The sequence below is a fragment of the Haemorhous mexicanus genome, chromosome 20, assembly GCF_027477595.1.
Source record: "Haemorhous mexicanus isolate bHaeMex1 chromosome 20, bHaeMex1.pri, whole genome shotgun sequence".
Lineage (NCBI taxonomy): Eukaryota > Metazoa > Chordata > Aves > Passeriformes > Fringillidae > Haemorhous > Haemorhous mexicanus.
In genome coordinates, this window is record NC_082360.1 from 11,164,158 (window position 1) to 11,177,303 (window position 13,146).

General features: G+C 62.3%; 1 protein-coding gene across 1 annotated transcript in view; it reads left to right on the plus strand.

Annotated features, from left to right (window-relative positions):
* The first annotated feature begins 6,983 nt into the window (after positions 1-6,983).
* SLC38A10 (solute carrier family 38 member 10) overlaps positions 6,984-13,146 on the plus strand; it is a 30,184-nt gene continuing 24,021 nt past the window's right edge. The window contains 7 exon segments of the mRNA XM_059864674.1: positions 6,984-7,117; positions 7,119-7,252; positions 7,255-7,320; positions 7,323-7,627; positions 8,487-8,604; positions 11,643-11,688; positions 12,758-12,851. Coding sequence (XP_059720657.1) covers positions 6,999-7,117; positions 7,119-7,252; positions 7,255-7,320; positions 7,323-7,627; positions 8,487-8,604; positions 11,643-11,688; positions 12,758-12,851 — 882 coding nt within the window. The 5' untranslated portion in view covers positions 6,984-6,998.

A 13,146-nucleotide genomic window follows, 5' to 3' on the forward strand; every position in this document is an offset into this window, starting at 1 on the left:
GCGAGGCGGGCAGTGAAGTGCGGGGGGGCGTGCGGTGGAAGGGAGCGTGCGATAAGGGGGGTAACTGTGGGGCTGTGCGGTGTGAGGGGGGACAGTATGGGGGGCTGTGCGATGACGGGGGATGTGCGATGTTGGGGGGCCATGAAGAGCAGGGTGGGGGGTGGAGGGCTGTGCGGTGTGAGGGGGGACAATATGAGGGGCCATGCAGGGCAGAAGGGGGGGGCTGTGCGATGTTGGGGGGCTGTGCAATGATGGGGAGCTGTGCGATGTGTGAGGGCCATGCAGAGCAGGGTGGGGGGTTGTACAGTGTTGGGGGGTTCTGTAGTATTGGGGGGGCTGTGCAGGGCAGTGTGTGGGGTTCTGCAGTGTTGGGGGGCTGCGCAGGACATTGTGTGGGGTTCTGCAATATTGGGGGTCGTGCAGGGCATTGTGTGGGGTTCTGCAGTATTGGGGGTCGTGCAGGGCAGTGTGTGGGGTTCTGCAGTATTGGGGGGCTGTGCAGGGCAGTGTGTGGGGTTCTGCAGTGTTGGGGGGCTGCGCAGGACATTGTGTGGGGTTCTGCAGTATTGGGGGTTGTGCAGGGCAGTGTGTGGGGTTCTGCAGTGTTGGGGGTCGTGCAGGGCAGTGTGTGGGGTTCTGCAATGTTGGCGGGCTGCGCAGGGCAGTGTGTGGGGTTCTGCAGTGTTGGGGGGCTGTGCAGTATTGGGGGTCATGCAGAGCGGTGTGTGGGGCTGTGCATGGTCAGGGGGCTGGGCAGTACTGGGGGGCCATGCAGAGCAGTGTGTGGGGTTCTGCAGTGTTGGGGGGCTGTGCTGAATGCAGGGAGGGGACAGAGCCAGCTGAGGGGCTCTGTGATGCGGGGGGCCTGCTCAGGGCCAGGGGAGCCTGAACGGCACCAGGGACCACACAGCAGGAACGGGAGCAGCACCGGGGGGGCACCGGGAGCAGAGGCCTGGCAGCGGCTGCCACTGGGATTCCTGTCGGGGCACTGCGGTGTTTGGGATTTTTTTTTTCCCTTTTTTACAATAAACGGGTGTAATTGATTGAAAACGCTGAAATAAATCCCGATCGCTCGTAACCACGATTAGATTACAGCGGGCGATTCATTACGCGGGACGGCAATCGAGTTAGCGGGGAGTGGCCAGGGGCCGCGGGGACCCTCCGGCACCACACGGACACGGCGCGGGGACAGCCGGACAAGGACAGCCGGGAACAGGCGGCCGCACGGCGGGGCACAGCCCGGCACAGGCGCTGGTGCAGCGGGACGTGCGGCTGCGGCACGGAGCCATGCTTGGGGACACGCCGAGGGACACGGAAGGACACGGGATGGCACCGCACACCCAGCCCCCGCATCCTCCTCCACGGCTGCCCTTGGATCCCTGTCTGCGTGGGAAAGGCCAGGAAAGGGCCGCTCTGGATTATCCCGGCACGTGGAATTGGTGCCAGACGGGAGCGCGGTGCAGATCCCGGTGTGCGGCCACCGGTGGTCTGGGAGTGCTGGGAAAGAGTTTCCTGACGGCAAAAGAGAACCAGAAAAACCTCACGGCGAGCGGCTCTCAGGCTCTTCCTTCCCGCAGTGACACCGGCGGGAGTGGGAAGGGGCCGGGGAAAGCCCCGGTGCTGCTGAGAAGGGGTTCAGTCCAGGGGTTGTGGAGCACCAGGGTTGTGTCCCTGGGCAGATCCCCAGTGGGTAAACATCAAACCTGTGCAAGCCCCTACTGTGGGCAACCCCCTCCCTCGGCAGATTACCCCTCATGAGTTGGCTTCCCTCTGGGCAGACCCCCACCATGGGCAGACCCTTCTCGTGGGTACATTCCCTCTGGACAGCCCCCCGACCCCCACTGTGGGTGTCTGAACCCTGTGGGCAGCCCCCCCCTGCCCCTTGGGGATAACTGCTGTGTGAGGCTGATCAATGAAGTGAGGCCAAATGAGCACAATTAAAGTCAATTTAATGAGGATCCCCCCACATCCACCCTCCAGCCCTGCAGCTGCTTTTGTCCACTGCTGCTGCTGCTCTCACGGGGCCTGTTCCCCCCCCCCCCCCCTCCACTGGGGCTGGACCACCACAGAGCCCCCTGAGCACGGTGTCCCCTTTGGGGGGACAGGAGAGGACCCCGAGGATGGGGTGTGGTGGCAGAGGGCACAGCCTGTCCCTACACAGGGGACATGTTTAGGGGTGCAATGAAGGAGCTACAACCCTGGCAGTTTCCCCCCACCTCAGCTGTTTTCCTGAGCTTTATCCTCCCGGGATCTGCTGAGCCCCTCGGGAGGGAAAGGAGGCTGGAGGGTCCCCTGACCCTGCTGGAGCAGGAGCCGGGAACAACCCCTGCATCCCCAACACCGCTGTGTTGCGACCCTCGCGCTGCTGTGTCCCCTCTGTCCCCTCTGCTGTCCTTCACGGCTCATCCCAGGGCTCCCCGCGGCTCGGAACGGCACAGAACGGCACAGCACGGCTCCGGGGACAGGCGCTTTTCCAGCTGGCCACGGCGTTCCCGGCGTGTCTCAAGGCCGTCTGCGTCCAAGGGTCGTGTTTGCCGGCGCGGAGGGACGAGGTGGCTCCGCAGCGCTGTCCCCTCCGCTCCCTGCTCGGGGACCTCGTGCCCTGCCCCGCGCCCCCCGCGGCTGGGGACAGTGGGGGGCACGGAGCCGCAGCCGCTCGGGGGTCCGAGGAAAAAGGCAGGAACTTAACTCCCATTAACCGTCCCATTGTACCGGCCGTGGGAATAATCGGGTTTGCTAATGCAATTGCTGCCGCGATGCGAAAATCCGACTGGAAAATGTATTAGAGCAATTATCCGCCTCCCTCCGCAGCCGGCGGAGCATTAATATTCAATTTTGATGTGGAAGCCCTATTATGTTAATGACTTTGGTGACAAAAGTCGTTAATGTAAGTCGGTTACTTTATGGCGCGGCATTAGCCGGGGTGAGCGCGGCCGCGGGGCGGGATGGAACGGGGGGCACGGCGCCCCGGAGGATCCGGGATGGGGCGGCCGGGGGAGCCGGGCTGAGCCCCCTCCCCACCCCGCACAGCCCTCACGCCTCGGGCCGAGCGGCCGCTCCCCGCGGCCGGGGCTGCCGGTGCTCCGGGGGCTGTGCCGGGGCGGATTATCCGCGCTGCAGCGCATCCGGCAGCGCCGCTCCCTCCGCTGCACTGCCCTCCTTTGTTCTCTCCCGGGCCCCGGGAGATGCACCGGTGCTTCCCCGGCTGCCAGAGAGCGCGGCGGGGCCGGGCCGGGCTGGCCGCTGTCGCGGCCATCGGGCGGCACCGGGGCCGTGCCCCGGGCCGGGTGCTCGGCGCGCTGCCGCTGCCGTGGTTTGGCAGCGCCGCAGGCGGGCCTGGCTGGATGGGGGATGGAGCCCGAGCTGTGCGCTGGGGGTGGGAGTCGCGGGGACGGGGATGAGGGGCGAACGGAGCGGAGTCAGCAGCCCCGGGCTGGCCGTGAGCAGCCAGCACCGCGGCTCCCGGCCGGGAATGTCGGTGCCACGGGCGGTGTGGCACTGAGCTGGGCTGTGGCGGTGTCCTGGAGCACTAGAGGGACGGGGATGGACAAACATGGAGCTGGGAGCTGCCTGTGACGGAGAAAACGACCGTGACCTTCACCCTTTCAACAAAGAGCTGCTCCTCCAGCCGCCGGGCTGGCGGTGCCCCGGCTTTGCCATGAGTGTGCCCATGGCACGGGGTTGGCCTGGCGCTGGGGACGGTTGGGAATTTCTCACATCCAAGGAGGGGACTGCAGATCCCAGGCACAAGATGGAATTTCTCGGTGGGAAATTTTCCTTTGCAGGACGCCGTGGGAGGCTCCTGCCCGGTGCAGGCCCCTCCGTGTTGGGCACAGCCCTGTCCCATGTGGTGCAGCTCCGTCTGCATGGGCGCTGCAGTTGGGATTTGCTGCCCAGAGCCCCCAGGACGATGCCCTTGCCCCAGTCCCATCAATAACGGGCGAATGGGGCCACAGGCAGCCAAGCCCAAAATAACCCTGCTGCCACCTCCGGCTGTCAGGGCCTGCCCCGATCCACGAAACACCCCGGACAGCGCCCGAGGTTTGCAGCCGGGGCTGGGGCCTCTCCACCGTGATCCCCCGGGGTCTACCGGAGCAGGAAGGTGCCGAGCCGCTGGTGGCACCGGGAGGCGGCACGGACAGCGCATCGCCAGGCGCGTGTCCTTGGCACTGCTGGGGAGGGGGCGGGGGACACAGCCCGGTGGCGCCGGGGTCCCCCCGGTCCCCTCGCTGTCCCCGGTCCCCGCGGAGGCGGCTCCGCGCGCACGTGGCCGGGCCGGGCCGTGCCCCGCGCTCCGCCCCGCGCCCCCTCCTCGCGCCCATTGGCCCAGCGCCCGCCGTCCCGCCCTCCCATTGGCCCAGCGCCCCCTGTCCCGCGCTCCCATTGGCCCCGGAGCCCTCCACAAACAAAGGCCGGTGCCCGGCGGGGGGCCCAGCGCTCCGCTCTGATTGGCGGAAAGAAAGGGCGGGGCGGCCGGACTAGGCCCCGCCAGCAGAGCAACGCCGGATAACCTAATATGGAGATGGGCGGGGCTCACTCATTCATGCGCGCAGGGAGGGGCGGGGCCACCGCGGGGCTGCGCTTCCCGCCCGCGGCGCGCGCTGCTCGTTCCCACGGCGCGGGCGGGTGAATGAACGGGCGCGCGCGGGGGCAGCGCACCGGACCCGCGCGACTCGGTAAGGTCCGGTAAGGCTCCGTACGGCCCGGTGAGGTCCGGTAAGGCTCCGTACAGCCCGGTAAGGTCCGGTAAGGCACCATGTGGCTCGGAACGGCTCGGTACAGCTCGGTGCCTGTTCTAGGCGTGGGTAGGTGCAGGTGGGGAGCGTGTCCACGCGCGGGTGTGACAGTGCCGGGGCTCGCGTGGGGCGGGCGCGATCGTGTCCTGAGTGTGTGTGGCTGCGCGTGGATCCCCCGTGGTTGTACCCCCGCTGCCGTGTCCACCTGCACGCCCCTCTGTGCCTTGCACACCCACGCGTGCTTTGTTCTGGGGGGCGAAGGGGGCTTCCCGGGGCCGCCCACGCCCTTGGCTCTGCATCGCTCCTGCCCAGCCCCTAGGGCAGCAGCAGCATCCCAAATGCTTAGGGACCCCCATTCCAAAATGCATCCCATGGTGAGTACCTAATGCAGGGCCCCACAGCTGGCACTGGGGTGACGCTGGAGTGACACCATGGCGGGGACACCACGGACTCTCGCCTCCCTCCAGCACGACCTGTGCTGTTTGTCCCATGCTCCTTTAACCCCCTCAGGTGGGTTTGGCCCCTTGCCTCCATCCTCCTCATCGTGCCTATAAATTCATTCCCAATCCCATTCCCAATCTGCCAGGCCCTCGCGGGACACGCGGCGGCTCCCAGCTCCTGCTGGAGATATGGAATGAACTTTGGTCCCTGAGCAATTAAGGTGCCTGAAACTGCACTTCATTAATGGTTGTTCTGCAATAAAACCCATCAAACTGCCCTTATTTGCAATATAAAACTGCAATTTGTTTTAATTTATGTTTTTCAATCCCTGCCGGTTCCAGGGATCTGCCAGGCATCTGTCAGTGGAACCAGCAGCAGGGTGGCCCTGGATGCTGGGTGGGGTGAAGGGGGGACATGGGCTGAGGTGTGGGTGGGCTTGCCCCAGGCCTGGAGAGGGGGTTCCCATTCCTCCCTATTCCCCGTGGGCCCTGCTGTGTCCCCCAGGAAGAGAGGGCAGGGATGGTTCCAGGGAAGAGCATCCCCGTGCCATGGGAGGTTCATGGGAGCCCCCTGGCATGGAGCTGCCACTGAGGTGATTCCCTGAGCAAGAGTGGGATGGGTGGGAGCAGAGATGGACCCAGCTGTTTTCCTGGGACAGCATCACCCGTGGGAGCTGGGAACGGGCTCGGCTCAGCTCCGAGTGTGCCAGCACAGGCGGGCACATCCCTGCGGAGCAGCATCGGGCCCAGCAGCGGCCCCGGCATCCCGAGGGATTTGTGCTCCCACAAAGCAGGGCAGGGTCCCTGCGGGCTCAGCCAGCCCTGAGCCCCCATTTCTAATTACAGTCACTTGGCTCTGCCATCCTCTGGGGCTGCTTGTTCTCCGTGGGAGGAATCTGGGCCACGGGGCAGGGCTGGGAAGGGCTCTGAGCCACCGGGGATTCCCAGTGGGAACGCTGCCGCTGGCTCCCAAACCCTTCCCTTTGCCGGCTCCTGGTGTCCCCTGCCGGCAGGGCAGGGTCTGGTGGTGCCCCGTTCAGAGTGGTTGGAGCTTTCCAGAGAATTCTCCTTGCTCTCGGCAGGTGTGTGATGGGAAACTGCCCTGGCGCTGCTGGGATGGAGCCGGCTCCTGCTGGAGGCAGAATTAGGGCTGTTTGGGGCTGCAGAGCAGCTGATGGTGCCTGAGGAGCTGCAGCAAACCCCATCCACTGGGACGGGCATGGACGAGCCCCGGGGCTGTGGCACAGGAGGGTGGCAGAGCAGGGGCAGCTCCCCTGGTGTCCCCATCCCGTGTCACTGCGACTCCTGACTGGCTCTGTACATTTCCCGAGCCCCCAGCTCCCACTCGGACACGGAGAAGCCACCAGAGCCTTTTTCCTGGCCATGGGTGACATTCCCGAGGGGGGTCCCACCCCGAGGACACACACGGACCCAGCCACCGCTCTGGCACAGGAGCCAGGAAATCACAGCCGGAGCTACCGATCCTGCGGCACACCTGGAGGGAATTAGGCCGCCCGTTCACCTCCCTGCAAACCTTCTGGAGAGCAAATTCTTGCGGTTTCCCATCACAATTGCTGCAAATTATACGAGCGCTGTGCTTCACTCTGTTCCGACGGGAACGTGCCCTTGGCGAGTGCCACCTGGAGCTGCCGCCACGCCTGGCCTCGGGGGACCTTTCCAGAGCCCCCCACCCCCCCATCTTTCTTTCTTTTTCCCTTCTCCCGTGGGATGTGGGGGTGCGGAGCTGGGGATGGCTGCGGGCGGGATGGGGAGCAGATGTGCACACAGCTGGATGCGTGCCCAGATGTGCAGAGGGGAGGGGATGCCGGGGGTGATGGGCTGCACTCGAGGGGCCTTTCAGAGGCCGCCATCAGGCCCGGGACCCCCGCTTGGGTGCCAGCGCTGCCGTGAGCTGTGTGCTCATGTGTGTATGTGCACACACGCATGTAAAGGCAGGCGCACACTCCTCTCCGTGCCTTTCCACGCACGGATTCGCACAGATGTGTGTCCTGGTGCATTCCCGCACCTCCCTGGCCGTGCTCGGCTCTCCGGGGGTGCCCCCAAGCACGGAGACCCCCCCTTGGTCCTCCAGCACCAGCGAGTCCAGACTTCCGGGGCGGCAGGAGCGGCCCCGCTCCGCCGCGCGGACACGTCACTTCCTGCGGTGGCGGCGGAAGCCGGAAGTGCCGCTGTGGCCGGTGCCGGGTCGGGGCGTGCCCGGTGGGGCCATGGCGGGCACAGACGGCTGAGAAGGACCGGGGTCACCGGGCGCTCCGAGCCGGCCGTGGGGCTCGGGGAGCGGCCACAAACCGGGTCCCCCGGCGCGGGGATCCTCCGCCGCGGGCCATGGCGGCAGCGGCGGCGGCGGGTTCCAACTGGGGCCTGATCATGAACGTGGTGAACAGCATCGTGGGGGTGAGCGTGCTCACCGTGCCCTTCTGCTTCCGACAGGTGAGGGCCGGGCGCTGGGGCCGAGCGGGGTCCTGCCGGTGTCCCCGGGCTGGGGCGGGGGGTCGGTCCGTGCCCGTGGCAGCCGAAAGCCCCTACGAGCTCCTCCCGGCCGGGCCGGGCGGGCAGCGGCCGCCTCTGCCCTTCTGGCTCGAATTTGGGGGGTGGTTCCCTGGTTGGAGAGGAAAGTCAGCGGAGGAAACGCTTCAGACCCAGAGCAGGCATTTCATGTTGCAAACACCGCGTTTTTCTCAGTCGTGACGTCTCCAACTCAAAACTTCTGCTCCAGACTCTGGGTTTTCCCTGCCCTGTGGTCTCTCTGATGGTTTGGGCCTGTCTTGTAAGGAGAAGGGAGAAATGAAATCCAAGGCTTTGCCCACGTGATGAACGTAACTTGGAGGCTTTTCCAAGCCCCACTGTGCCCCTGCCCCTCCCTGGCATCTGGGGCTCTGCCAAGCCGCTGCTGGGTGCCCGTGGGTGCCAGCCCTGCTCAGGGACGGGGGCTGGCTGAGCAGTGTGTGATGCCAGCTGGTTGTTGATTAATCAGTTTGCAGCAGAGGTGGCACCTCGGGGTCTGTCTGTGCTCCCTGGAGGGATGAGCCAGGGTGGGAATTCTGCTCCCAGTTTGCTGCTCGGGGCTCGGACTGCTGCAGCTGGGAGCTGTGGGAAGCAGGTGTGTGCTCCACGTGTCCTTGTGCTGTGGAAAGGGTGATGTGGAGCTGGTAGGAAGGGGACAGAACTTCCTGAAAGGGGGAAAAACATGGCTGGAACACGGGGGGGAGGCTGAGGGTGCCGAGGGAGGGTGGTGGCTGGGCTGTGGTGGGGGGCTGACCCCCCCATCTCCTGCCGTGCTCCTTTGCAGTGTGGGATCCTCCTGGGAGCCGTGCTGCTGATCTTCTGCTCGTGGATGACTCACCAGTCCTGCATGTTCCTGGTGAAATCAGCCAACCTCAGCAAGCGCAGGACCTACCCCGGCCTTGGTGAGACCCCAGCTCTGGGGCTGCTCCCCAGCCTTGCTGCTCTTCTGACAGCACCACGACCTTCCTTGGCCTCCCAGATTGTATTTCCTCAGCGGTGCTGTTGGAACAACAATTGTTTTTTTCTTGCTGCAGTTCCCAGTTTCCTTGTTCTGCCTCAGCCTCTCCCCTGGGGCGCTGCTGGGGTTGGATCCTGCTCCCACAGCCCTGTTAATGGGTGCTGAGTTGTTTTGACTCTGCAGGGCAGGGAGGAGATGATCCAAACCCCAGCTCCTGGGAGCCATCTGGGATGAATTGTGGGGCTGGGATGAATTAATTATGGGTCTGGGCACGAGTTCCCCACCCAGCCAGCGCTGCCGGGACAGCGGGTCCTGCCAGCCTGGCACGGAGCTGGGCTGCCTGGATCTGAGCTGGGAGCTCCTTTATGGCTCAGCAGAGAGGAAACAGAGCGAGCTTCCAAAGGGCTGAGAAAACAAAAACATCTGGAAGATCCCTGGGTGGGTTTTTGGCTCTGCCAAAACCTCAGAGTTGAGCGCTGGCGCCATGATTGGCCTCTGCTCGTGGCCTCTCTTGGGATTCTGGCTGCCCTGGGGAGCAGGAGGAGGTGTTTGGGTTCCAGTCCTTGCTGTTGGCATATGGAGCAGCAGGAAAAGTCTCCTTTTCCTCATTCTGCCTTACTTTTCTGTGGGAGGAGGGAGCTGTTTGACGCTGCCCTGGCTCAGGGGCTCCCACCAGCTGCTGACAGATGGGTTTGCTCCTCCCTCAGGGCGCCCGAGGTGCTGCTCCCAGGAAGCACATCCCAGCTTCTGCCCACTTGTATCTGCTAGGAACGGACAAGATGGAGAAGCCCCGTGGCTGGGAGGTTGTTTTGGTGCCAGGGGGAAGGGGGAGCCCCCGGCCAGCTGCCACTACTCCCTGCCCCTCACAAGACGCCTTTGTGCACTGCTTCCCGGAGGACAGAGAGTCCCCTCCACCTTGGAGCATGTCCCAGGGAGAAGGGATCCTCTGCCTGCCCAGGAGCCAAGGGGCTGCCATACAGAGAGGGCCAGCAATGCTTCCCAGCTTCCTCCTGGCAGGGGGGGCTGGCAGCAGCGCCGTGAGAGGTGCCACGCGCTCCCACGCCGCATCCCAATGCTCCGAGGTCAGGCAGCTCCACACAGAGCCCTTTGTCCCCACAGGCCGGGCCCGGGGACATCTGCGGGCACTCCTGGGAGGCTTTGGCACCGAGGGAAGTTGTGCACATTCCCTGCAGGCGGGCAGAGCCTTCCGGAGGAACCCCAGCAGCCATGGCACAAAGCCTGTCCCTGGCTGGGCTGGCGCTGGCCTGTCCCCACTGCGGGAAGGGGAAGGGCTGCAGCGTGAGGAGGGAAGGGCAGGCAGCTCCCAGATGGGTATAACCAGGAGATGAGTGAATCCCTCCCCTTCCAGCAGCACTCGGGATGTGCTGGGGCTATGCTGGGCAGCTCCCGAGGGGCAGCTCAGCCCTGCAGGGCCAGGGGATGAAGCTCTGTCCCAGGAACCACACTGGGTTTGAAAGGCTTCTCCAGGTACTGAGCAAGCTCTGCCCAGTTTGGGGGCATTCCAAGATCCCATTCCAAGGATTTGACTCTACCTTTTGTTTTACATTTACTCTCCTGGAAAAGATAAAGAATCCCATTTTTCCATTGTCCCCAGGTGGGGACACCTGCCCACAGTGTTTGGAGGCTTGTTCTCATTGAGCATCAGTTCCAAACATGTGGAGGGATGGGCTGGTTCCAGCATCACCCCAGGCTGTGTCCGTATCCAGAGGCTGGAATGTGCTCTGGGAGGATCAGCAGCACCATTCCTCCATCCCCCCACCCCGAGCTCAGCCTATTACTGACCCATCTCCAGGAGGGATGTTTTCCTCTTGTTGGCTCCTCTTTCTCCTCCCAGACCCTTTGTCTGTGGGCCTGACCCCCCCAGAGCTGTTGCCTTTTCCCTCATGGCTGTGAATTCCCAGAGGAGGCCGGAGTGGAGCGGCCGCTCCCCGTGCCCGGGCACGGTGCCTGGTGGCGCCTGTCCCACTGCCCTGTCACTGATCCAGCAGCTATTTTGGGTGCTCCCCCACATCCCTGCTCTGGGCTGTGGGTCCCTGCCGTGCCTTTTGCTCATTCTGTGGGAGAACATCTCGTTTCCTGAATTTTTAGCTCGAGTAGAGTCCAAGGAAATCAAGAGTTGAAGCTAATATTTAAAATAGCAGAAGAAGCTTCCAGAAAGGATTTGAGTTTGTTTTCTGGCGGGCTCTGGGAATGTTGGGCTGTGCCTTGAGGGAAGGCAGAGGGGACTCCAGGGTGGTGGGTTCATGCTGGACCTCACTGGCAGATTTGGGCACTGTGGTCTGGGTTTGGCACCAAAGCTCCCCATTCCCGTTCTGCCCAGTAGGAGCTAAAAATAGAAGTGAAGTTTTCTTGGCATTGTCTTTTTTTTAGAGAAAACCCAGTGATTTGAGGACTACTGAGCATTTTGTGCTCCAACCCCAGGATGGGAGGGAGGGAAAGCAAAGCCTTGGCAGCAGCCCTTTGGTGTGGGTTGGGAGCACTGGGTATTCTGGGAATGGGATTGAACGTTCTGGGCACCAGCTCAGCTCTCCCAGCCAGCCATGTCGGGCAGCCCAGTTTGAGGGGGAAGATAAAAATAAAAAGGGGACTTGGACTGGAGTTCTGCACCACTTTAACTTTCGCCACACACAATCTTGTACAGGAATATTTTCTCTCCCATTGCCTTTAATGGCTGCCATGTGTGGCTGCTGCTTCACACCACTTCTGGTTTTAAATAGAAAAAAAAGAACCTGCTTGCTGGCTTTCCCTCATCCCTGCTCCTGTCTTATGTGGTTTTCAGTTTCCAAAGGGAAAGGCTGAAAAAGAAAGTGGGAGGGTGAGGGAAACAGCCCCAAAATACCAGTGGTGGGTTCCTGCTGCACTGCCCTGTGTCACTGCTGGTGTCTAATTGTGAACTGACATCTTGCCCTGTTCTGGACCTTTCTTTGACTAACTTCCACTCTTTTTTCCCTTTTATGCCAGCATTTCATGCCTATGGAAAAGCAGGAAAAATGTTGGTGGAAACAAGGTAAATGTGCTGCTGATTCAAAGTGTGAACAGTTTGAGTGTCTGTGGTGGAAACCTTTCTGAGCCTTGCTGTGCTCTCCTTCCTTCCTGGGCTGCCTCCTGGAATTCCACAGGAGGCTGGGTGAGATGCCCTGAGCACAGCTCCCCGGTGTCACCTCCATCCCCTCCAGCACTTCCCAGGCTCTGGGAGCACAGAAGGAGGGGATGAGCTGCTCTCCTGCTCTGCTGTGAAATCACAGCCGTGTCACTCGTGGCAGCTCTCCAGGGGTGACATCCCTGCTCTTGAGTTAGTGGGAGGGAGTGTTTGCTTCCTTGGATCCCAGGATCTGCTCTGCTCCTGCCCTCTGTGCTCCCTTCCCTGCGAGATGCCTTGAGGGGGAATCCTGCCTCTGTCTCTGCTCCCTCCCATGACCCCAGTGCAGATGTCAGGTGATGGCACAACCTCACAGCCCTGCTTTTTCCAGCAGGGATTCTTTTCCAGGCACGTTGAGCCCAGGGCCGGCAGCGGTGCCGGCTCCTTCGCTCTTCCCAGCTGCAAACTTCAGCTCAGCACTAAAAATACACAGAATATTCCTCAGATGTTACTTGTCCATGCAAGCAGAGGCTGTAATTGCCACAGGGATGTTCTATAATTGGAATTGGGAAGGAAAGTGGTCCAGGAGTGGGAGGAGAAGCAGTTCATGGACAATCTTTTCATTAAAGTGTGGTCCATTGGGGGAGAGACGTTGGAGAGCACACTGGATATTGAGACTCTCAAGGCAGGGTCCTGCAGTGGGTGTGGGGCTCTGAGAGCCTCGTGCTCATTCTTTTGAATTTTTCCAGGAGTTCAAGGAGTTCCTGTCATCTCCAAGATTAGTTTTCCTTGTTTTTTTTTTTTTCCCCATGGCTCCCAACAGGAGTTAAACCCCTGTGTGGGTTGTGGGCAGAGCTGCGTCTCCGAGTGTTTGGTGTGGGTGGGGGTTCTCTGGTGGCTGTTTTACTGGGATGGAGGGCAGAAGGGGTGTCCTGCTCTTCCCAGCACCGAGGATGGGAGTGTGGCCCTCCTACCCTGTCCCTGTTTGTGTTTGCAGCATGATTGGGCTGATGCTGGGCACTTGCATCGCGTTCTACGTCGTCATCGGCGATTTGGGCTCCAACTTCTTTGCCCAGATGCTCGGATTGCAGGTGAATAAATCCCTCCTGCAGTGCTCCCTTGCACTGAGCCCTGTGTCCCCTGGGTCCAGCAGAGCTCCTGCCTCGGGGTGTGCTCAGCACCCCTGGGGTCCCAGGGGGGCTTTGTGGGGTCCCCTCACGGAGCGATCCTCGTGCACGGAGCCTCGGCTCTGGGAACTCTGGGGAGCTCAGACATATGGCAAACAATCAGCTGTGTAAAACTCCAATAAGGCATTTCCATCAAAGGAATTCTTTTTAACTTGGTCCCTTATTAATTCTGGAGCAGATTCCTGGGGGAGATAATGCT